Source organism: Ranitomeya variabilis, chromosome 2, assembly GCF_051348905.1.
Source record: "Ranitomeya variabilis isolate aRanVar5 chromosome 2, aRanVar5.hap1, whole genome shotgun sequence".
In the NCBI taxonomy this organism is placed as follows: Eukaryota; Metazoa; Chordata; class Amphibia; order Anura; family Dendrobatidae; genus Ranitomeya; species Ranitomeya variabilis.
The window spans coordinates 1,088,450,785-1,088,473,448 of record NC_135233.1 but is presented as its reverse complement, the minus strand read 5'-3'; the positions used below and the strand labels follow the sequence as shown (position 1 = coordinate 1,088,473,448).

Here is a 22,664-nt window from a genome sequence, read left to right as displayed (position 1 = left end):
AGGGGCGTCGGGGACTAGTTGTTTGGTGAATATGTACTGTATGTGTATATGTATGTACTGTATGTGTATATGTATGTACTGTATGTGTATATGTATGTACTGTATGTGTATATTTATGTACCCACACACTCTTCCCCCTCCCGATATGCAGAGTTTTTCACACGCAACTCGCAGCAAAACCGCAGATCTGATTTGACTGACTCAATGAAAGTCAATGGGTGCAGAAACGCTGCAGATCCACAAAAATAATTGACATGCTGCGGAAAATAAAACGCTGCAATTCTGCACAGATTTTTCTTCAGCATGTGCACACCAATTCTAGATTTCCCATTGATTAACATTGGTTGTGCACTACACTGCGGATTTGATGCAATTCTGCGGGTCCAAAAATGCTGTGGATCTGCATCAAAATCCGCAACGTGTGCACATAGCCTTCATAATGAACTCCTACTATAAAACAGTATCAGTTTTCAGCCCATACATTGAATGTCGTACAAAAAAAGTAATAAAGTGGCCATCAACATAATCGTATCGACATTCAATATAACAAAATTAAGCCATGTTCACACTTTGCGGTTTTTACCGCGGAACCGCCGCAATTTTGATGCTGCGGGTCCACAGCAGCTTCCATAGCGTTTCCATTTACATGTAAACCCTATGGAAACCGCAAACCGCTGTGCACATGCTGCGGGAAAAACCGCGCAGAAACGCAGCGGTTTAAAACCCGCAGCATGTCACTTCTTGGTGCAGAATCGCTGCGATTCTGCACCCATAGGAATGCATTGAACCGCTTACTTCCCGCATGGGGCTGTGCCCACGTTGCGGGAAGTAAGCGGATAATGTGCGGGTGGTACCCGGGGTGGAGGAGAGGAGACTCTCCTCCAGGCCCTGGGAACCATATTTGGGGTAAAAAAAAAGAATAAAAATAAAAAATCATGTTATACTCACCTCTCAGCGCTGCACGCGGCCGTCCGGTCAGAGTTGCTGTGCGAACTGGACCTGCGGTGACGTCGCGGTCACATGACCGTGATGACGCCGCGGTCACATGACCGTGACGTCACGAAGGGTCCTTCTCGCTCAGCATCTTTGGAACCGGAGCGCCGGGTGCAGCGCCGAGGAGATTAGTATGTCAGAGGTTGAGTATATAACCATGTTTTATTATTTTTAACATTACTATTGATGCTGCATATTGCTGCATATGCAGCATCAATAGTATAGGCGGAAACCCGCAGCGGAAACCGCGATAAATCTGCAGGGATAACCGCAGCGGTTTTGCCCTGCAGATTTATCAAATCCGCTGCGGGAGAACCCGCAGAGGGACGCCGCAAAGTGTGAACATGGCCTTAAGCCCTTATACAGCTCCACTGATGGAAAATTGTGAAACGTATAGCTCTCAGTATATGCCAACCCAACTAAAAAATGATTATGTGAACCCGAAAATAATGCAACTGAAACATAGAACGCAGTCTCCACTAAAAAAATAAGCGCTCTTATAACTACAAAAATATTTAGAATTGAGAGTTCTCAGTGGTTGATACCTTTTAATGGCTAACTGAAAAGATGGTAACAAATTGCAAGCTTTCAAGACTACTCAGGCCTCTTCATCAGGCATAGACTAAAAGAAATTCTGGAGAATCACATATTTATGCACAAAACATCACAGAAAAAAAAAATACCATGGATAAGACAGGTGACATGAAGCAGAATTACCATGGGTGATAAACAGTTATGTCCATAAATATTGGACCAGTTCTTAGATAGGGAATGTTTTATTGTCCTCTGATTGGGGTCTGGTTCTGTTCTGATGACCCCACATGGTCTGAGGGGCAAAATCCTTAGTTCCTTAGTTGATGTAAAAAGACATAAATCCATGCGACACATTCATTCCTGCACTAAGACTGTCAAAGGTCATCATCAGTTTATATTCCCATATTCTTCTGTCTCTTTGAGATTTGAAGTTACCTTTTAAAACAAGTATGCCACAAAAAACTGCAAAACAATTATGGCTCATGGAACGCAAAAATAAAAAAGCAAAAACAAAATGGTCTGACATAAAGGTGAAAACTGGCTGCGATGGCAAGAAGCTTGAGAATTGTATTTCTGGCAATCTGCAATTCTTTGTTAAAATGAGCAAGAGTTAATATTTTCTTGTTCTAGACGGAACCTACAGAAAACCTGTTACAGAGATGAGCAGGACCCATCCTTCGCACAATGGATGACAATGTGACTAGGCCAAACCCGATAGAGCAAAGCCTGATTAGCAGTTAATGATGTCTAATCTGATAATGTCTTCCTTGTTCCTGAGCAGCGTGATGAGTTGTCACATGACGGCAGGAATTTTACTTTTGGTGTAAGAGTGATACAACTATACAACTATTCACTAGAAGTGTGCATTCCAGATCTCATCATCTATATCACATCTAAAGTGCCTTGAAAAAGTATTCACATTGCGCCCACAAAACTTAAATGTATTTTATTGGGATTTTATGTGATAGACCAACAGTAAGTTACAAGTATTTGTGGCGTGTAAAAGAAAGAATACAGGGTTTTCTAACTATTTTACAAATATGAATCTTAAGATTGTGAGGTTCATTTCTATTCAGTCCTCCGGAGTCAATACTTTGCTGGATCATCTTTGTCTGCAATTATGGCTGCAGTGTTTTTGGGTCTGTGTCTCCCAGCTTTGCACATCTAGAGGTGACATTTTTGCTCCTTTTTCTTTGCACACTAGCTCTCGCTCGGTGAGATTGCATGGAGACGTCTGTGATCAGCAGTTTTCATGTCTTGCCACAGATTCTCAATGGGATTTAGGTCTGGACTGTGACTGGGCCATACTGTATGCTTTGATCTAAACCCTTCATTGTAGCTCTGGCAGGGTGCTTAGGGTCATTGTCCTGCTGCAAAGTGAACCTACATAGGCCCTAGTCTCTAGTCTTTTGCAGCCTCTAACAAATTTGCCTCTAAGATTGACCAGTATTTTGCTCCTTACATCTTCCCCGTCCATGCTGAAGAAAAGCCTCCCCACACCATGATGCAGCCGCCACCATGTTAGATGGTGGGGATGGTGTTTTTCAAGGTGATATGTAGCGTTAGTTTTTCACCACACATAGTGCTTTGCATTTAGCCCAAAATGTTCTATTTTTGTCTCATCTGACCAGAGCACCTATTTTCCACATGCTAGCTGTGTCCTCTACGTGGCATTTGGAAGAAGGGGCTCTACTCAAATTAGACAAAAAGGAGAACATTTTGAGCTAAATACCAAATTCTATGTATGGTGGAAAACTAACACTATACATCATCATAAAAACACCATCCCCACCGTCACACATGGTGGTGGCAGCATCATGTTGTGGGGAGGCTTTTCTTCAGCAGGGACAGGGAAGCTGGTCAGAGTTGATGGGAAGATGGCTGGGGCTAAATATAGGTCAAACCTGTAGGAGAACCTGCTAGAGACTGCTAAAGACTTGAGACTGGGGTGTAGGTTCACCTTCCAACAAGATACATTTAAGTTTGCGGGTGTAAGGTGAAAAAATGTAGCTAATTTCATGAGGGTGTGAATACTTTTTCAAGGCACTGTATCTATCCAGGGGTGGACATACTACATGTGCAGGGGCATGTACACAGGAGCCCGTATGGGAGGGGACTCAGATAACTTATCAATTATATGTCATCTCTATGTTGTTTCTTTACTTATTTTTTTCTTCCAGATGGTCTTACTCAGGACCTTGTAGCATAAAAGGCAGAAACACTAAGGGCTTGTTCACACTTTGCGGAATTAGCTGCGGATTTTTCCGCAGCGGATTTGCAAAAACCGCAGTGCAAAACCGCGGTGGTTTTCACTGCGGTTTTTTGTGCGGTTTCTACTGCGGATTCCACTGCGGTTTTCCAACTGCACTTTCCTATTGGTGCAGGTGGAAAACCGCTGCGGAATCCGCAGAAAGAACAGACATGCTACTTCTTTTTTTCCGCAGAAAATCCGCGCGGAATTTCAAGCGGAAAAATGCAAAGTGGGCACAGCGGATTTTGTTTTCCATAGGGTAACATTGTACTGTACCCTGCATGGAAAACTGCTGCGGATCCGCAGAGGCAAATCTGCTGCGGATCCGCAGCAAAAACCGCAAAGTGTGAACATAGCCTAACAGTGAGGCAAAGGCTTCACTATTATGTGTAAGTGAAGTTTCTCTACCCAAAGATCTAAATGGTATTCTCTATCTTTGCAGGAGTATTATACCTGCACATAGAGTACTGTACATCTTTATATATCAGGACATCTCTAAATACGGTACTTTCACCAAAAAATAAAAAAACTTAAGTAAAAGCTGTGGATTTTTTCCCATAAAGTTACTAAAAATAATAATGGATAAAAAATTAATGATCACATTTTTATAAGAAAAAAATTTCACAAACCGGTAAAAAACAAGTACATATTATACAGTATATCGCTGTAATCGTAACAACCCGTACAAATCAATGAACATATTATTTACAATGATTTGCAAGTGGTGTAAAAAAAGCTTCATTTTTTTAAATTTATTCTATAACGCAGACTTACACATCCATCCACTGACAGTGTCCACTCCTTCTCTGGCCAATTCTACCCATAATATACCATGTTGTGCAACAAAAGATATGTATGAGCGCTATACGTGAAGTTAGGAATGTCCCCCATGCACCAAGCTGAAAAAAATCTAAGCTGTAATAACTACTTTTACCAGTAGTGTAGCAACCGGGGGGGCAGAGGGGGCGGTCACCCAGGGCCCCACGCTCTGAGGGAGCCCACCTGAAGCTATGCTACTGTAACTGTTACATTCTGCAGCAGAGCAGGGAGAATCGATCTCACTGCTCTGCCGCCCGGCCACTATGTGGCCCCTGAGTAGGCGGGAGGGCCCCGGTGCCAGCAGTGGGCCCCCTGCCTGTCATCGCAAGGTCAGCTGTACCGGCATTTAGCCGATACAGCTGATTGCATTGATGGGAGAAGGAGTGCTACACTCCTCCCATCATCCCCCTGTCAGCGTCTGACGTCACCGACGCCAACACGGACAGCGGGCGCGATGATGTCACTAACCAGCACCCGCTGTCAGGAGATGAGCAGGCGCTCAGAGCTGCGGAGGAACCAGGAAGAATAGGTGAGTATTTATTTATTTTTTTATGGGGGCTGCCTTATACCACAGAGTCTGCCTATAGGGGTACTGCCTTATACTACAGGGTCTGCCTATAGGGGTGCTGCCTTATACTACAGGGTCTGCCTATAGGGGTGCTGCCTTATACTACAGGGTCTGCCTATAGGGGTGCTGCCTTATACTACAGGGTCTGCCTGTGGGGTGCTGCCTTATACTACAGGGTCTGCCTATAGGGGTGCTGCCTTATACTACAGGGTCTGCCTATAGGGGTGCTGCCTTATACTACAGGGTCTGCCTATAGGGGTGCTGCCTTATACTACAGGGTCTGCCTGTGGGGTGCTGCCTTATACTACAGGGTCTGCCTATAGGGGTGCTGCCTTATACTACAGGGTCTGCCTATAGGGGTGCTGCCTTATACTACAGGGTCTGCCTATAGGGGTGCTGCCTTATACTAAAGGGTCTGCCTATAGGGGTGCTGCCTTATATTACAGGGTCTGACTATGGGGTGCTGCCTTATATTACAGGGTCTGACTATGGGGTGCTGCCTTATATTACAGGGTCTGCCTATGGGGGTGCTGTCTTATACTATAGGGTCTGCCTGTGGGGTGCTGCCTTATACTACAGGGTTTGCCTATGGGGTGCTGCCTTATATTACAGGGTCTGCCGATGGGGATGCTGCCTTATACTACAGGGTTTGCCTATGGGGTGCTGCCTTATACTACAGGGTCTGCCTATGGGGGTGCTGTTTTATACTACAGGGTCTGCCTATGGGGTGGTGCCTTATACTATATAGTCTGCCTATGGGTGCTGCCTTGTGGTATAGAGTCTGCCTATGGGGGGTGCATTATACAATATAGAAAAGGCCTATGGGGAGTGCATTATACTATATGGAGGCTTATGGGGAGTGCATTATACTATATGGAGGCTTATGGGGAGTGCATTATACTACATTTAGGACTATCTGGTGCATTATACTATACGGAGGCTATCTAGGGGGGCATCATACAGTGTTAAGATTACAGTGAGGGGGCCATCGTACAGTGTGGGGATTACAGTGTTGGTGCCACCAAACAGTTTTGGGGCTACTAAGGGGTCAGTATACTGTGTGGGTGGTACTATACACTGAGGAGGCATCATGTTATGTATAAGAGTGCATCATGCTGTGTATAGGGGAGCTGTACAGGGGAGACTCAGGAACTCAGGTTACTGTGACTATCAAAGGGGCACACAGGGCATTATTACTTTCTAGGGGGAAAAATATGGGCACTGTTTTCTAGGGCATTTGCACCCGCATTACTATATTATAGAGGGTTGCTTTAGAATTTAGAAGGCACATAGTAATGTGAAGGAGAGAAAGCAATCATTTAGATCTCATTTTAAGAGATCACCCCGTCAGTAACACACAAGAGGGGCAGTAATAGGGTCACATACGGCAGCAGCGGCTCAGTATTGGGGTATCAGGTGCAGTAATAGGGTCACATACGGCAGCAGCAGCTCAGTATTGGGGTATCAGGTGTAGTAATAGGGACACACACGGCAGCAGTGGCTCAGTATTGGGGCATCAGGTGCAGTAATAGGGACACATACGGCAGCAGCGGCTCAGTATTGGGGTATCAGGTGCAGTAATAGGGACACATATGGCAGCAGCAGCTCAGTATTGGGATATCAGGTGCAGTAATAGGGGCACATACGGCAGCAGCGGCTCAGTATTGGGGTATCAGGTGGAGTAATAGGGACACATACGGCAGCAGCGGCTCAGTATCGGGGTATCAGGTGCAGTAATAGGGACACATATGGCAGCAGCGGCTCAGTATTGGGATATCAGGTGCAGTAATAGGGGCACATACGGCAGCAGCGGCTCAGTATTGGGGTATCAGTGGCAGTAATAGGGACACATACGGCAGCAGCGGCTCAGTATCGGGGTATCAGGTGCAGTAATAAGGACACATACGGCAGCAGCGGCTCAGTATTGGGGTATCAGGTGCAGTAATAGGGACACATACGGCAGCAGCGGCTCAGTATTGGGGTATCAGGTGCAGTAATAGGGACACATACGGCAGCAGCGGCTCAGTATTGGGGTATCAGGTGGAGTAATAGGGACACATACGGCAGCAGCGGCTCAGTATTGGGGTATCAGCAGGATGAGGGGTTTGTGCAGGTTTGGAATAGAATCTGATGATGGGGTTGGAATATGAGAAGTGAAATGTGTCTTTGTTGTATTCTCTGCAGACGAGTCCTGGCTGGAAGAAGATGTCATGTCGGTCTGGGCCAGATGGAAAAGACGGGAAAAATGAACGATTCCATCAGAAAGAACGTCAGCGGTAAGACATTATCTATAACTGTGCTGTGATCTCTTATATGTTCTGTAGGGCTGGTATCTACCACTGACCATATGGCGGTAATATCCATGTTGGTCTTTATATAGAGATTATCTTCAGTAACATCACGGTCATCTGCGGAGGTTCTCCTCCACTATTAGGGTGTGTCACCCAATTGTAATCAAGGTTACCTCAGAAGCTTCGCCCCCCCCGAACCAAAACCCTAGCTACGCCTCTGACTTTTACTTAAGCAAATGATTGATATAAGCTTTTTATATAGCAAATTTTCTATGCCAGGGGTGACAACCTGCCCACCATTCCATTCTGTGTGGTCCCTAACCATCTGGTCACAGAAATGCTTACTTTTGGGTGTCTGTTTGCATGTACTTCACATAACAAAGAAAAGAGTTGTAGCGCATAGTCATCTCTGTGTCCCCCATACATAGTATGAGAATCGGGTACCTTAACCTCTTTTCATTACTCCAGAAAAATGTACCGTATTTCGCGGACTATAAGACGCACCGGACCATAAGGCACACCCCAAATTTGGGGTGAAAATTGCAGAAAAAAAGATTTTTTTATAAGATGGGGGTCCGTCTTATTGTCCGAATTTACGGTATCTTACCTGAAGGCTGGCGGTGGCAGAGCAGGGTCACAGGAGGCATGGTGTCGGCAGAGGTAGGGTGATGCGGTACGGCGTGCACCTGAGCAGGGTCCCTTCCTGCTTAGGTGGGCGACGCCATGGCCTGGTGTCCATGGGAGGGTTGCAGCACTGGTTACCGGCAGAGGTGCTGGGATGAGGAGGTGCTGGGATGAGGAGGTGCTGGGATGAGGAGGTGCTGGGATCAGGAGGTGCAGGGATCAGGAGGTGCAGGGATCAGGAGGTGCAGGGATCAGGAGGTGCAGAGATCAGGAGGTGCAGGGATCAGGAGGTGCAGGGATCAGGAGGTGCAGGGATCAGGAGGTGCTGGGATCAGGAGGCGCAGTGAGAAGGTATGGTGTGAGAGGGTCCCTTTCCCCGGTGAGGTGATGCAGCAGCCCGGTAAGGAGCAGAGCCGGGTGAATGCTGTTGTTATCGGTGGTGGCGGCCATCTTCCGGGGGCCGCGCGAGCGCAGATGAAGCGCTCTGCTTCCCGGGGCTTCAGGAAAATGGCCGCGGGAGGCCGCGCGTGCGCAGATGGAGATCGCGCGGCCATTTTCCTGAAGCTAAGAACTTCAGAAAAATGGCCGCCGCGATCCCCATCTGCGCACGCGCGGCATCCCGCGGCCATTTTCCTGAAGCCCCGGGAAGCAGAGCGCTTCATCTGCGCACGCGCGGCCCCCGGAAGATGGCCGCCACCACCGATGACAACAGGATTCACCCGGCTCTGCTCCTTACCGGGCTGCTGCATCACCTCACCGGGGAAAGGGACCCCGCTCCCTGCTCCTCCTCATCTCCGCACGTCTGCCGCCGCACCTCTGCCACCGCACCTCTGCCGCCACGGGTAAGTCTGCATTTCGACTATTAGACGCACCCCCCATTTTCCCCCCTTTTTTGGGGGGGAAAAAGTGCGTCTTGTAGTCCGAAAAATACGGTATATGAATTTTGCAGGTGGCCATCTTTGCATGTGGCTGTGTATATTGTGGTTTATTGCATTTACGCTTACAATAGGGAAAGACACATGAACGTAAGGCTCTCCTTATCCTAAGTGGGGGGCAAAGCGGACCTCTAAAATTCCCATAGGTGCTGCCCCCACTTTCTTTACCAGTCTCTATAAGGCATTTTGGCATATAATGCTGGAAACATCTCCGATGGAAGTAACCTCTAAATTGTATTGTGGCCGTTCGGAGTGATTCAACATGACACTCCTTTTCTATACAAAGGAAAATTTTCTGACTAGCATTAGAAAGACCACCATGTTTTGTTTTTAAGGGGTTCTCCAGGCAAAAGTAATTATTAGAAAGTAGCTTTAAAGCTTCCCTAATATAATTGGTTTAGGCCAAGTTTCCCGATCCTCTTGTAGCTCTTCCATCAATCATGGCCGCTTTTCTCCCAGATCTGTCCTTAGACAGGACAACGTGTGAATGGGGATTTCTGACTTCAAACACTGTCAACGTAGGGTAGAAAGACAGAGCAACTACCAGAGTATCAGCGCACCTGGCCTAATATAGGACTTTATTAATAAATTATATAATTTATGATTTTTTATTTGACTAGAAAACCCCTTTTTATCGATAATTTATCATATAAAGCCATACACAGTTAAGTACTTCATGTTTCATATAACCACATGACTACTTACTTTTCTTCCATCCACAGTATATAACCTTCGTACAGTATACTGCAAGAGATCGGAGGCGTCCTCCAGAAATGTCCTGAAATTCCGCGCGTTCCTCCGATTTAGGATGATTGAACGTCTAATTGTTGGATCCCCATTCTTCACTAGCACAATTTTCTTCCTTACTTTCGGCACCTGTTGAAACTGTGTAGCAGAGTATTCCTCTTCAGGGCCCCCATGTTGACCTTGCTTTCGGGAACTATCTGGACGAATGCCTCTATGATTTCCCCCTTTGTGTCCAGCCATGGGTTGCACATGCTTTTTGTCAGAGCAGATATAACTTCCTCCATCCTGAAGTTGCTCCAGTCTGCTTATATTATGCGTACCTCGAGGAGTAGTAATTGTCCGAACACCAAACGGCAAAGGAACTTTGTTTGAAAGATCGTCCATGAGGGCGCTAAAACTTTTGAAGCTACGACGATTAATGGCCATCTTTACTCCACTGAACTGAGGATCTCCACTCTTAAAGAAGGTTATTTTCTTTGCTGGAGTCACTACAGAGACCGCATGAGATCGAACCACTGGTGGAAAAGGACGATCTGGACTGGATGGTGGGGCCGAGTAACCTTCTGATGGATTCATTCTGGTGCGTAATCTGGATCTGAAATTTAGAACAATTGTCATTACCATCATATCAAATTTGAAAAATACAGATAAAACTTTTCATGTGTCCCTAGGAAATGGAGAAATAAATGATTGAGACACACCTCTCCAAATTAATTTGATAGACTATGTCATAAATAGACAAACGGCAAATCACTGTATTTAATAATTATGTTGTCTTAACCCCCCCAAAAAAACACTTCAAAATGCAGACGACTAGTGGTCTCTCTGCTGTCTAACTTGCTGTCTAACTTACTGTCCCCTTCCCATTTTTAGGTGTAACGTGATTACAGAAATTGGGAGACGGTCTTTGTCTCTCTACAGGAAGTAAGGATGGATCTTTTTCCTCTCTCTAGGAAGTGAGAATGAGTTTTTGCATCTCTACAGGAAGTGGGGTAGGGTCTTTTTCTCTCTACAGGAAGTGAGGCAGGTCTGTCTCTCTACAAGAAGTGGCGATGGCTCTTTGTCTCTTCTACTGAAATGAGGCTGGGTCTTTGCTTCTCTTCATTAGGTGGGACTTTATCTATGTATAAGTAGTGGGGTAGTTCTTTTTCATTCTTTAGGAATTGATCGCAGGTCTTTGTCTCACTTCACAAAGTGAGAATGAGTCTTTGTCTGTCTACAGGAAGTGAGGGTGGGTCTCTATCTCTGTTCAGGGGGTGGTTTATCTAGGCAAAAGTTGATTTTTTGTCTCTCTTCTGGAAATGTGGGCCAGTCTTAGTCTCTCTTCACAAAGTGACAGCGGGTCTTTGCCTCTCTTCAGGTAGTGAATGTGGATCTTTGTCTATCTATAAGAAGTGGGAGGACATTTTTTTTCTCTCTAGAGGAAGTGGGGGTAGGTTTTTGTCTCTCTTCAGATAGTGGGGGTGGGTTTTTGTCTTTCTACAGGAAGTAAGGATGGATCTTTTTCTTCTCTAGGAAGTGAGCTGAGAATGCGTTTTTGTATCTCTATAGTATATGAGGAAGTCTCTTCGCCTCTCTAGAGGCAGTGGGAGTGGATCATTGACTCTCTATAGGAAATGGGAGTATTTTTTGTCTCTCTACAGAATTAAAGGAAATCTTCACAAAAATATTGCAGATAGCGGGGAAGGATGGGGTGGAGAAAATTAGATGAAACAATGCCCATCTGACCGAACACAGGTAATTTACATAGCCCGCCAAACTGAGGTGACAGATTCCCTTTAAGGATGGGTTTTAGTCTCTCTACAGGAAGTGGGATGGCTCTTTGTCTCTCTATAAGTGGAGGTGGTTCTTTGTCTCACTACAGGAATTGGGAGCGGCTCTTTGACTCTACAGGAAGTGAGGGTAGATCTTTGCCTCTCTAGAAGATGTAGGAGTGGGTCTTTGTCTCTCTTTAGGTAGTGGGGGCAAGCCTTTGTCATTCTTCAGGAGGTGTAAGAGGGTCTTTATCTCTGTACAAGAAGTGAGAGCGAGTCTTTGTCTCTCTATAGGAAATGGACGTGGGAATTTGTCTCTCTTCAAGTAATGAGGGCGGGTTTTTATCTTTCTACCGGAAATGGAGGAGAGTCTTTGTCTCTTCAGGAAGTGGGAGTAGGTTGTTATCTCTCTACAAGAAGTGGGGGAGGGTATTTACCTCTGTACAGGAAGTTGTGATGGGTGTTTTTCTCTTTACAGGAAGTGGGGGCCATTGTTTGTTTTTCTACAAGAAGTGTGGCCGGTTCAATGTCTCTCTGCTTTCTCTTAAGTTGTATACATGTATAGTAGAGAAATGGGCTTTCAGTTCAGGGAAAGTGTAATAATTATAGGGGATAACTCAGGAGACTCTTTGCGTGGAACAAGACAACTACAGGACACAGTTTTATAAGTGGTAAAGTCTATATTATCGCATGGTGATTCAAACAGGTGCAGAGAGAAACTCAAGTCCACAACACTTGGTGTAAATATTAAACGCAGCTTAGCAGTCTATAGGGAACTTCAGAGGAAAATGTAATTAAGCAGAAAGTATATGAAGCTCAGTTATTCTTGAGGATACTTGACACAAATGCAAATGCAGATGGAAGTAAACACGAGCAGCAGATGAAAGAGGATTACTGGAAACTTGTGTATGCAGCAGGAACTCAGAGCAGAGTAGCAGGATCACCACACAGGTTCACAGGAGCAGGTATATAGCCAGGGAGTCAACAGAGTCAGGAGCTGGACGCAAGGCAGAATACTCTAGCACAGACTGAAGGCTGGGGTGGAGTTTTATAGCAGGAAGACACAGTGCACATGAGACCAAGGACGCCATCTTGTAAAAGGGCAGTAATGCACAAAAGGTAAAAAATGTTCAGAGTCCTGACAGAAAGTGAGCTTTTGGTTAATTACAGACACAATATATGCTGGGAAGTGAGAGAAATAAGCAAGCCTTATCTATAGAGCTTACAGAATGCCAATCAAGAAGAACCAACCCTCTAAAAGAGAGTGGATGACAGTTTCTAGAGTAAAGGAATCAGGATAGTACCCAGACATATTACACTGCAAAACAATTTTACCTTGAAATATTTGTGTGTATGGACATGTATTCTTTTTTTTATAGCTGCTTTTGAATTATTTAATTAAGACACAGGAGTACTGTCACTAATCTTTGTCAAGAACTTGCAGCTCTCTTGCGCCCCCTTACCCTGCTGGCCAATAAGGGTATTGACAGAGGATAAGAAAATGAGCACAGCTGCTCTAATTTATGTCGAATATTGCGGCATGTGATGTGACGGGATGTATATATACCACCGATTCCTGATAGGAACATATACAGCTCTGGCAAAATTAAGGGACCACCACATCAAAACCCTGTCATGGGCAGCCCAATCTCCAGACTTGAAACCCATTTAAAACCTCTGGAATGTAATCAAGAGGATGATGGATAGTCACAAGCCATCGAACAAATAAGAACTGCTTACATTTTTGCGCCAGGAGCAGTGTGAAAGACTGGTGGAAAGCATGCCAAGACGCATGAAAGCTGTGATTAAAAATCATGGTTATTCCACAAAATATTGATTCCTGAACTCTTCCTGAGTTAAAACATTAGTATTGTTGTTTCTAAATGATTATGAACTTGTTTTCTTTGCATTATTTGAGGTCTGAAAGCACTGGGGTTTTTTTTGTAATTTTGACCATTTCTCCTTTTCAGAAAAAAAATACAAAATGTATTGCTTGGGAATTCGGAGACATGTTGTCAGTAGTTTATAGAATAAATGAAGAATTTACATTTTACTCAAAAATATACCTATAAAGAGAAAAATCAGACAAACTGAACATTTTGCAGTGGTCTCTTAATTTTTGCCACAGCTGTATATACCCTGATCCAGTTACCATCAAGTCCCCAACACCACATAAATATGAAAACTATGCTGCCACCACTGACCTCTTATAGGTGGATCGGACACGTATGGGCTGTTTTTTGGGAGGTACATATATCTTTGAAAGTTATCAATAACTCCTGTTCTTCATATCTTTGGCCTGGAAGCTCACAGGATAACGATATTAGCATTATTTTTCCCTTTGCAATTTTACAGTTTTTTTAGAGTCCAAACACGGTATGTCTGTGATTTGCTGGTGGGCAGAAATTCATTGCCCAGGTTTCTGATAGCCCTAAATGCCGCAAAATGCTGTCATGCGTAACCCTAAGTGCCCAGATCCTGGAAATCTAATTTTCATGTTTCTGTTTTTGCTTATAAGACAAAGAGATTTTTGGAGGGAAAGAACGCATTCAGCTCTGCTAATACTGGCAGGCAATAAAACTTGCATTCCAAAGCTGACCATCTACCTGAAGGGAGGGGGGGGGGGGAGGTGGAAATCCACAGAGAGATAGAGAGTAGGACTTGGTCCTACAGAAACCAATGATGAGAAGAGTAGTAGGCCAGCTCTGGCTGTGTCCCCGAAACAATGGGAAATAATTCATATTTTCCTGACAAGTACACAATGAAACTTCTCCATAACGCCAACTTTAAGAAAACCAGGCCCTTATTCAGATTACTGTATATTTCCTGTGATAGATTATCAGTTCCACTAAGTATCATGCATATTGGCCATCTAAATGAATGAAGACCATCGCCCAGAAAAACACCTCTCATGGAGCTTTGTGTGCTTGCTGTTGTATAACTGGGCTCTTCTGCAGTTCAATTTGCCAAAATTGCAACTTGTGAACATGGAAGGAGTATTCCTACCTCATGAAGTCATGGCATAATGCCAATGTATAGGACTCGAGTGATCCAGAGAATAACCTGAATATGGTGCTATTTTAGCGCTGAGTTACATCCTTAGGTTTTCCCTGCACAGAGAGGCTCTTGTAGCTGGTACCAGTAGGATAGGTGCCATGTTGCTTTTTCCCTACAAAGTGTGCGGTTGGGACTTCGTTGTGCAGGTAAAACCTGTAAGAGGACACTGTGAGAAAAAAATCTGTTTACTTATTTATTAATAGGATTATTGAAGTTTAATTCATCAGACCTCCACTGTAGCATCACCCTCGTTCTAAGGATCAGTGGGGCCCCAAACGTTGGACACCCCCCCAATCATAAAATTATGTCAATATGCCATTAATTTACAATATGAGACTAACTAATGGGTTTGCATCACATTTTGGCCACACATTTGTGGTTCCACCGGAGTTTATTTCTGAATCTCTGAAGACCTGGATTCAGATAGGGCAGAATACTCGGCAGAGCCATTAACCATAATGAATCAGTTTTGTGCTCCATCTGGTCTCCATTCTGGCAGTTTTTGTCTTTTTGGGCAGCACAACAGAGTGGCCTATTGCCTAAAATGGACAGATCTTGTTGTAACGGAGTCCAGATGGAGCACAAAAGTGACTAATCATCATGAATGGCTTCGAAGGGGGGGTCCCGTCCAATTCATAATTTTGGGGGGATCTTAAGTCTGAAATGCCTGATGGGGCCATAAAAGTGTAGCGAAAAATGTATGTGCACATAGCCTTTAAACCCACAAGGAATCCAAAATCCATAAGCCAAAAGAGACAATTTGAAGGGAACTCCTCAAGGATTCAAGCAGAGCTTACTCAATAACACACGGAGTCCCTGTTGAGCCAGGATCACTTTGTGCAATAGGGTACTCCATATGAGCCTCTAAATGATTGATCAGAGAAACCAATCGATGTCAGCATATGGTCATGTTCATACAGCCACATAGAAGTCTATGGGGATCATAACATGTGTATGGGGTCTTCTATAGACTAGCTACTATGATCAAATGTAGAAGTCCAGCACCTGATCAAGACCAAATCGTTTTTTGGTCCTCCTCGTGGGCTGGCTTTGATGCTCAGTGATGCACATCTTCTTTATGGGGTATATTGTACATTGTTCTGCAACATCATATTCCACTGATGTAATAATACCTCTGCTATTCTTGCAGGTCATGACATGAGAATATTAAGCTTACAGGGGATTATCACGGGTCAGGATGGTATTAGTCTGCAGAGGAAGGTGACAGCTATACAATAAACCCATGCTTATGCTTGGTACACAGAATCGGATGTAACAGGACACATACCTGTAATAAGAATAGGACCTTATATTTACCAGTAATATTTACACTACACTCCTCAACATTGGAGCTGCAAAACTAAGTAGGAAAAGTTGCAAAGTTATAAAAATCCCAGGATGGAAGGACATGTTACAGATCTGCAAATGGTGAAACAATAGAAGTAATATTTAAAAAAAATTTAGAGTATGAGCACCATGCACAGAAATAGAGAACTTCACAAATGAATGTCACACAGGTCCTACTCCCCAGATTATAGTGTGGGATGAGCCGGACCCTTCTAGGCTTCATTGCAGATTTACTAACAGATTAGCGTTACGTTAATTTGTCATGGAACCATTGTTTTGGCTATTTCTCCAAAGTGCCCCTGGAGCAGTTTTTTAATACAACAATGCCAGGAAGCATATTGCTGATGCTACTGTGAGGAGCCTGCGTGGCCTAAATGCAGCACCCCAGGTTACCGGTTGCTGCAGTGATGTTGCTTTTCCTTCGGGGAAGGTAATGTCATACTCGGAGGCAAAGGAGTTCTCTTCACCAGGTAAGGCACTTACATGCAACACATTCTGAATCCAGGCCAGGAGGGAGAGCTCAAGACCCGGATTCAGGGGAGCTTCCCTGTGCTTTATGTTTCCTGACCTGGAGGAGGAGTTAGTTCAGTTGGAGGGAAACAGAGGAGAAGGACGTCTGGAGCAGACGTGAGAGGCCTGGCAGCCACGTGGAGCTGCAGCCTCAGGGAAGGAGTAACCTGCATGTGGAGCAGCCGGAAGGGAAGGAGCATGTAGAGCAGCAGGAAGGGAAGGAGCACAGGAGAGAAGCTGAGCTCAGAGGGGAACTGTGGCAGGGCACCCTCGAAGCTAAAGCGCAGTAATCCAGGAACCGGGAGCCCGAGGCTTTCGTGGACTCTAGGACACGGAGCAGAACTGGAGGGCACTACACTATACGTCACCTGCCCGCACCACGCCTGAGACGCAGCAGCACCTGAGGAGCCCGGGGCATCTGAGAGTCCCTGTAAAAAGGCTCAAGCTGCCCGTCGTGCAGGTACCTGTCCCAGGACAGGGGGAAACTGGAGGACCTTGTAGGAAGCTTAAAGCAGCAGGGACTTCACTTAGAAAGGCACAAGTAGGAAAGGCTCATGGACCTCTACTGGGAAAGGAGAACTCTAATTTGCCTCTGAGCTGGCTGGACCACCATCACCCGTGCCTGGTACCTTGGACTGTGGCCTGTCACCCACAAGTAAACCAGGTAAAGAGTTATCACTTGTCTCCGCCATTTATTCACCGGCTACAATATCTACGACACACATCATAGGATCCCTTGGGTCCCCGCTTCACCTGTGGGAAGTGTAACATATGGGCTGCCGCAACATCCCCCAGAGGACCCCTTTAATGCAGCATCGGTCCCCAATACTGACCGAACCTCACAGGTGGCGTCACAACAAACTTTGAACATTTAACCCCCTTTAACATTAATGCCCAGGGCCGTGGACTGGGTTGCAGCCACCGTGACATCCCCCTTTTGCGACCGGACCCAGTACCGAGTACCCAACTGCCCTGTGGGTGCGTCATAAACCTGCTTCCAAGTCTCCAGACTTGTCTTCCATCGAGCACATCAGGGACGTCATTGGACGGTGATCACATAGGAGCCGCCAGCAGCGGAGCTTGATGATTTGCCCAAGTGAATTCAGAGAACCAGAACCTTCATCAGATGACCATTGATAACGTCTCCATGCTGTGATTTTCATCATTCCAAAACTGTCCCTTTTTGGTGCTGCAATTTCAATGCTGAAGACTGTATGTGCATATGATATAATAACATGACAAATGTAAATCATAGTGACAATAAAATTAAAACATGAAATTGATATGTACAGTTGAAACTAGAAGTTTCCATACACTATATAAAAAGACACATCCGCATGTTTTTCTCAATACTTGACATGAAATCAGAATAAACCTTTCCCGTTTTAGGTCAATTAGGTCAATACCATAATTATTAATAATTGCCAAATGCCAGAATAATGAAAGAGAGAGAGAGAGAATACTTTAAGGCATTTGTATTACTTACTGGAAAGTCAAAAGTTTACATACATTTCAGAATAAAGATAAGATAAGGAAAAGAAAGGAAAGAAATAAAAAAGAAGCAAAGAAAAAAGAACGAAAACAAAAAACTAAAGAATGAAGGAAAGAACGAAAGTAAAGAAAGAAGAAAGAAGAAAAACAAAGAAAGTAAAAAAGGAAAGAATGAAAAGTAAAGAAAGAAATAAAGGAGAAAAGGAAAATAAAGAGGATAAAGAAAGAAGGAAAGAAAAGGAACGAGAAAAGAACATATGGGGAAAGAAGACAGAGTAGAAAAGCAAAGAATAGAGAGATAGAAGGAGGAAGGAAAAGGAGGGAGAAGGAATGCATAGTGAAAAAAAGAGAAAAGATTGGAAAAGGGAAAGAAGCAAGGAAAAATGCTGCTGAGAATAATGGTGTCATGCTTTTACTCCACTATAAGGACTGACAATAAACCATTCAAAATCGACAAGAAATTGTAGTTTACAGGAAAAAAAATATAAGAAACATTCTTTCCTGTATAATGACTTTTATATAAGGCAAAATGTTAAAAGGAATAAAAAAAATAATAATTTACGTAAACCAAAATTTTAATTTTTATAAAAAAATTTGGTAATTTATGAAGGAAGCAAGAACTGCCAAAATGTGATGTAAGATACATCTGTATTAGACGTAGAATGTAAGTCCGTAGAATGTAAGTCTGCAAGGACAGGGTCTTCTCCCCTCTGTACCAGTCATCGTAAATTTGTGTACTGTAAATTATATCTATAACTCTGTATGTAACCCCTTCTCATGTACAGCACCATGGAATTAATGGTGCTATATAAATAAATAATAATATTAGACATAAAGGAGGGCCTCATATACATTTTGTTCAAATTGACATGTAGTGGTACTCCTAGACTCGTAAAAGCGGTGCACTAAGTGTAAAGCCTGCCAAAAATTACAAGCAGGGTCATCCATACACCCTTGAAGGCACCAACTGTAGTATCGCATTCAAATATTGTGAACAAAGTATAGTGGTAGTCCTCCTACACTCAAAGATTCTGCCCTTTCTCTTGACAATTGGAAGCACCTGTCTGTTTTGCCCCCCGTGGCACTAAAAACCCACTCATACAAGACGCTAGCGGAAGGGCATCACAACACCTCCAAGGCATAGAGGGACAGATGATACCAGGTATCCAGCTTTCAAACCCAATAGCTGAAGGTCACAAAAGGTCACAGAGAAATTAGGGAGTGTGCTGGTTTTGTCGGCGAGGCATTGCTTGACATTTTTAAAAATGTTCCCCTCTTTAAAAACACCCGGTCATCAGGGCCTGGACACTGATGACTACTCTCCATCTCCTCCTCCTCCATCTCTTCCTTCTCATTCCCCTCCTCAGCCCATCCACATAGGAGAGACGGGAAGAAACTTGTGTGGGTACTAGACTATTGCTGCTCTATCAGCCAGCTCCTCATTGTTACCCAATCTGCGCTGAGCAGATGAGAAGAGATTGGAAAGTATCTCCCTGTCTCATGTCTTCCTCCATCTCCACTTGGTCTGCATGCAAAGCTTCATATTTAATTGTCAGCAGTTACTGTTTAAGTAGGCACAGAAGCAGGATCATTGCTCTGATGATGGTGCCATCGCTGCCCACCATCTTTGTGGAGTCTTCAATTTTTCAACACGTTTTTGGAATGTTATATACCACCCTAATGTCACAGAAAGCACCCAATACTGTATGGATGACTAATTAAATCCATACAAAATTTTCAAAGCATTTTTCGAGTGTTATATCCCACCAAAATGTACCACAAATCACGTAATACTCTATGGATAAAAATATAGTCAATTTTTTTCACCCCCCCAAAAAAAATGTGGTCACGTGCAGCAGATATGTGTTTAGCAACGAACTGCAATCCCTAAGCACTGCCTAGAGACTGTATTCTGCCACTCTCCCTGCTCCTGCAACTGTCACTTCCTAGGATAAATGCAGAATGTATCTGATACAAACAGCAAAGCACAGATTGAGCCCTTACAAGGGCTCTTAGTATGATGGTTCAGAATCAGCACCAGTATCAACACTACAGGACTCAGATTCATGATACTGTACTGTGCACACAAAGGCCTGGACAAGTAATCTCTCCCTCCAATACGAAGTGTCCCTGAGCTGTGCAATGGCGTCAGTGAGCCGAGCGTGGCAGCACATGTTCTTTTATAACCTCTGATGATGTCACATGGTCAGCCATTTACCGTAATGCCACTACCAAGATCAGAGGTGTATCTAGGGTTTCTGGCACCCGGGGCAAGAATTCATTTTGGCGCCCCCCCAAGGACATATGCCCCCCGTCAGCCCCATCATTGCCCTCTCCTCCCCCACCATTCCCATCATTGCTCTCTCCCCGTCAGCCCCATCATTGCCCTCTCCTCCCCCACCATCCCCATCATTGCTCTCTCCCCGTCAGCCCCATCATTGCCCTCTCCTCCTCCACCATTCCCATCATTGCTCTCTCCCTGTCAGCCCCATCATTGCCCTCTCCTCCTCCACCATCCCCATCATTGCTCTCTCCCTGTCAGCCCCATCATTGCCCTCTCCTCCCCCACCATTCCCATCATTACTCTCTCCCCGTCAGCCCCATCATTGCCCTCTCCTCCCCCACGCACACACCATTCACTTCTCTGCACATTCCCCTGCAGCGCGCCACACACACACACACACACACACACACACCTTTCACCTCTCCTCGCGCTCTGCCACAGCATCTCATCGCCTTCCTCTGACACAGCCGGCCGCTGAATGATGACGTCATCCAGCGGCACGTCTGTGTCAGACCGGGGCGGCAGAATGCAGCCGCCGGGGGAGACACTGTGGACCGCCGAATTAGGCGGCCCGACTGCGCCCCCCCTGCCGGCTGCGCCCGGGGCACATGCCCCGGCTGCCCCCCCTTAGATGCGCCACTGACCAAGATGGCTACGATATTACAGTGACTTGCAGGCAATCCCTGCATGCTTTGTGGCTGTGTAACAGGCGACAAATATGCAGGGCGAGGATTCGAGTTTCAAATTCGATCACCGGCTAATGCTCGCCGAGTAACAAGTACATAGGAGCACCCAGATACTAGAGTGATAACCGAGTATCATCGACAACGGTCGCTCATCCCTAATAGAGAGCGCACTATAATTCTGTGGAGGTACAAGGGGTACAGTTTTAGTTGTGGAGGGCACAAAACTGAGACAACTCTTTCCTTCGCTTCCTCTGGTCCATGTTGAGTGTGATACACACCATGTCACCAAACAGCACAGTGAGTATCTGTAGCCTTATATACAGGCCACTCACTGATTCCAGGATTGTAGACACCTGTGATGATAGTTAGTGGACACACCGCGATTTAACATGTCCCTTTTGTCGCATTATTTTAAGGGGTACCATCATTTCTGTCCAGGCCTATTTCATGAGTTTTATTTTGTTTTTTAAATTTTGTGGAAGCATGGCTGAAGACCACCCCATCAAAGCAATGTCTGACTTTCATTTGTTCTTTTTCATAGATCTTTTATTTATTATTACTTTTGTCAGATTCAAGTTATTTCTGTGACCATTGTGGGTTTCTCTGTCATTAAACGAGCGGTACCAACAATTTTGAACACGTGTGTATATCTTTTATAGATCTTAGCATACTTCAAAAGGGCCCATGCTTCAAGGCAAAGCCCTGCTGATTGTGTGTAGCCCAGTTACAAAACTTGCTCCAGGGCCTATATGACTCTAGTTACTCCCATAGGGATGATCTGCAGACCGAACCAACGTTGGTCTCATGTGCATATCGTATTACAAATTATGATTAGCATCCTGCATTGTCCTCCGAGTTATAAAACTTGTCTCATGCTGCACCAGCTTTCTGCAAAGTGCTACTCTGGACAATCAGATTAATTTCCAACCTCCATGACATACAAATGACATCACATGGGGCCTGCTAATCAGAAAACACCACGGATATGCAAGCAGGTAGGAGGCGGTTCACAGGGTTCTCGTCCAACCTGCTGGATCCATTTGCTCACCTCTACTTTTTATCTCTGCTGTCACCCCTATTTCTTTACACGGATTGTAGACTTCTGTTAGCATCGCACTCTTCATAGAATAGTTGAAGAATATGCAAACCTTCAGGGAAGGATTTTTTTTGCTCGAATACATGTATTTTGACTCAAAAATGATTATTGCACTCGGGTTTCATTAAATATGTTGCCTTCTATAGACCCGTATGTTGCAATATTGCTGGCTGTAGAATGGGTTTACTAAGGATCCGTCAGTGAGCTCATTCTGACAGAGTTTGTACCTCTTTTTTCTGTCTTCTGAGCTTTTCTCGGCTAATTTATGCTCACATGAAATTTGCGTTTTGTTTTGATTGGTGTGTGGTTGTAAATCAGCTATTATGAGCTAAGTAAAAGATGGTAAAAAACAATTACAAACTCAGTGTCTGATGAATTCTCATTTAACTTATTATGCAACCAACAATGTACAGGGAAAGAAATACCCTCAAAGGCGAAACGGTACAAAATTATTCAATGAAACTGAAATACAAAAATTATTATTTAGCCCAAATACATGTATTTAAGTAATAAAAAATAGCCCTTAGAGTTGTCTATAGCCTATGAATTGTGTATAAATTTGTATGACATTCTTTATAAATTAATACTTTGAAATGTCCAGCACTATGGAGTATGCCGGTATTATAAAAATAGGGACTATTACTATATTTGTTCCATATATTTTACACAGAACCATT

The 22,664-nt window shown here is 44.4% G+C and overlaps 1 protein-coding gene across 2 annotated transcripts in view; it reads right to left on the bottom strand.

Annotated features, from left to right (window-relative positions):
• RP1L1 (RP1 like 1) overlaps window positions 1-22,664 on the bottom strand; it is a 110,534-nt gene that overhangs the window by 22,283 nt on the left and 65,587 nt on the right. The window contains exon 2 of one of the 2 annotated variants that reach the window (XM_077291719.1): window positions 9,721-10,357. In XM_077291719.1, coding sequence (XP_077147834.1) covers window positions 9,721-10,338 — 618 coding nt within the window. In that variant the 5' untranslated portion in view covers window positions 10,339-10,357. Of the gene's footprint in view, window positions 1-9,720; window positions 10,398-22,664 lie in introns of those variants that run through there. The other variant, XM_077291718.1, reaches the window with a different exon arrangement.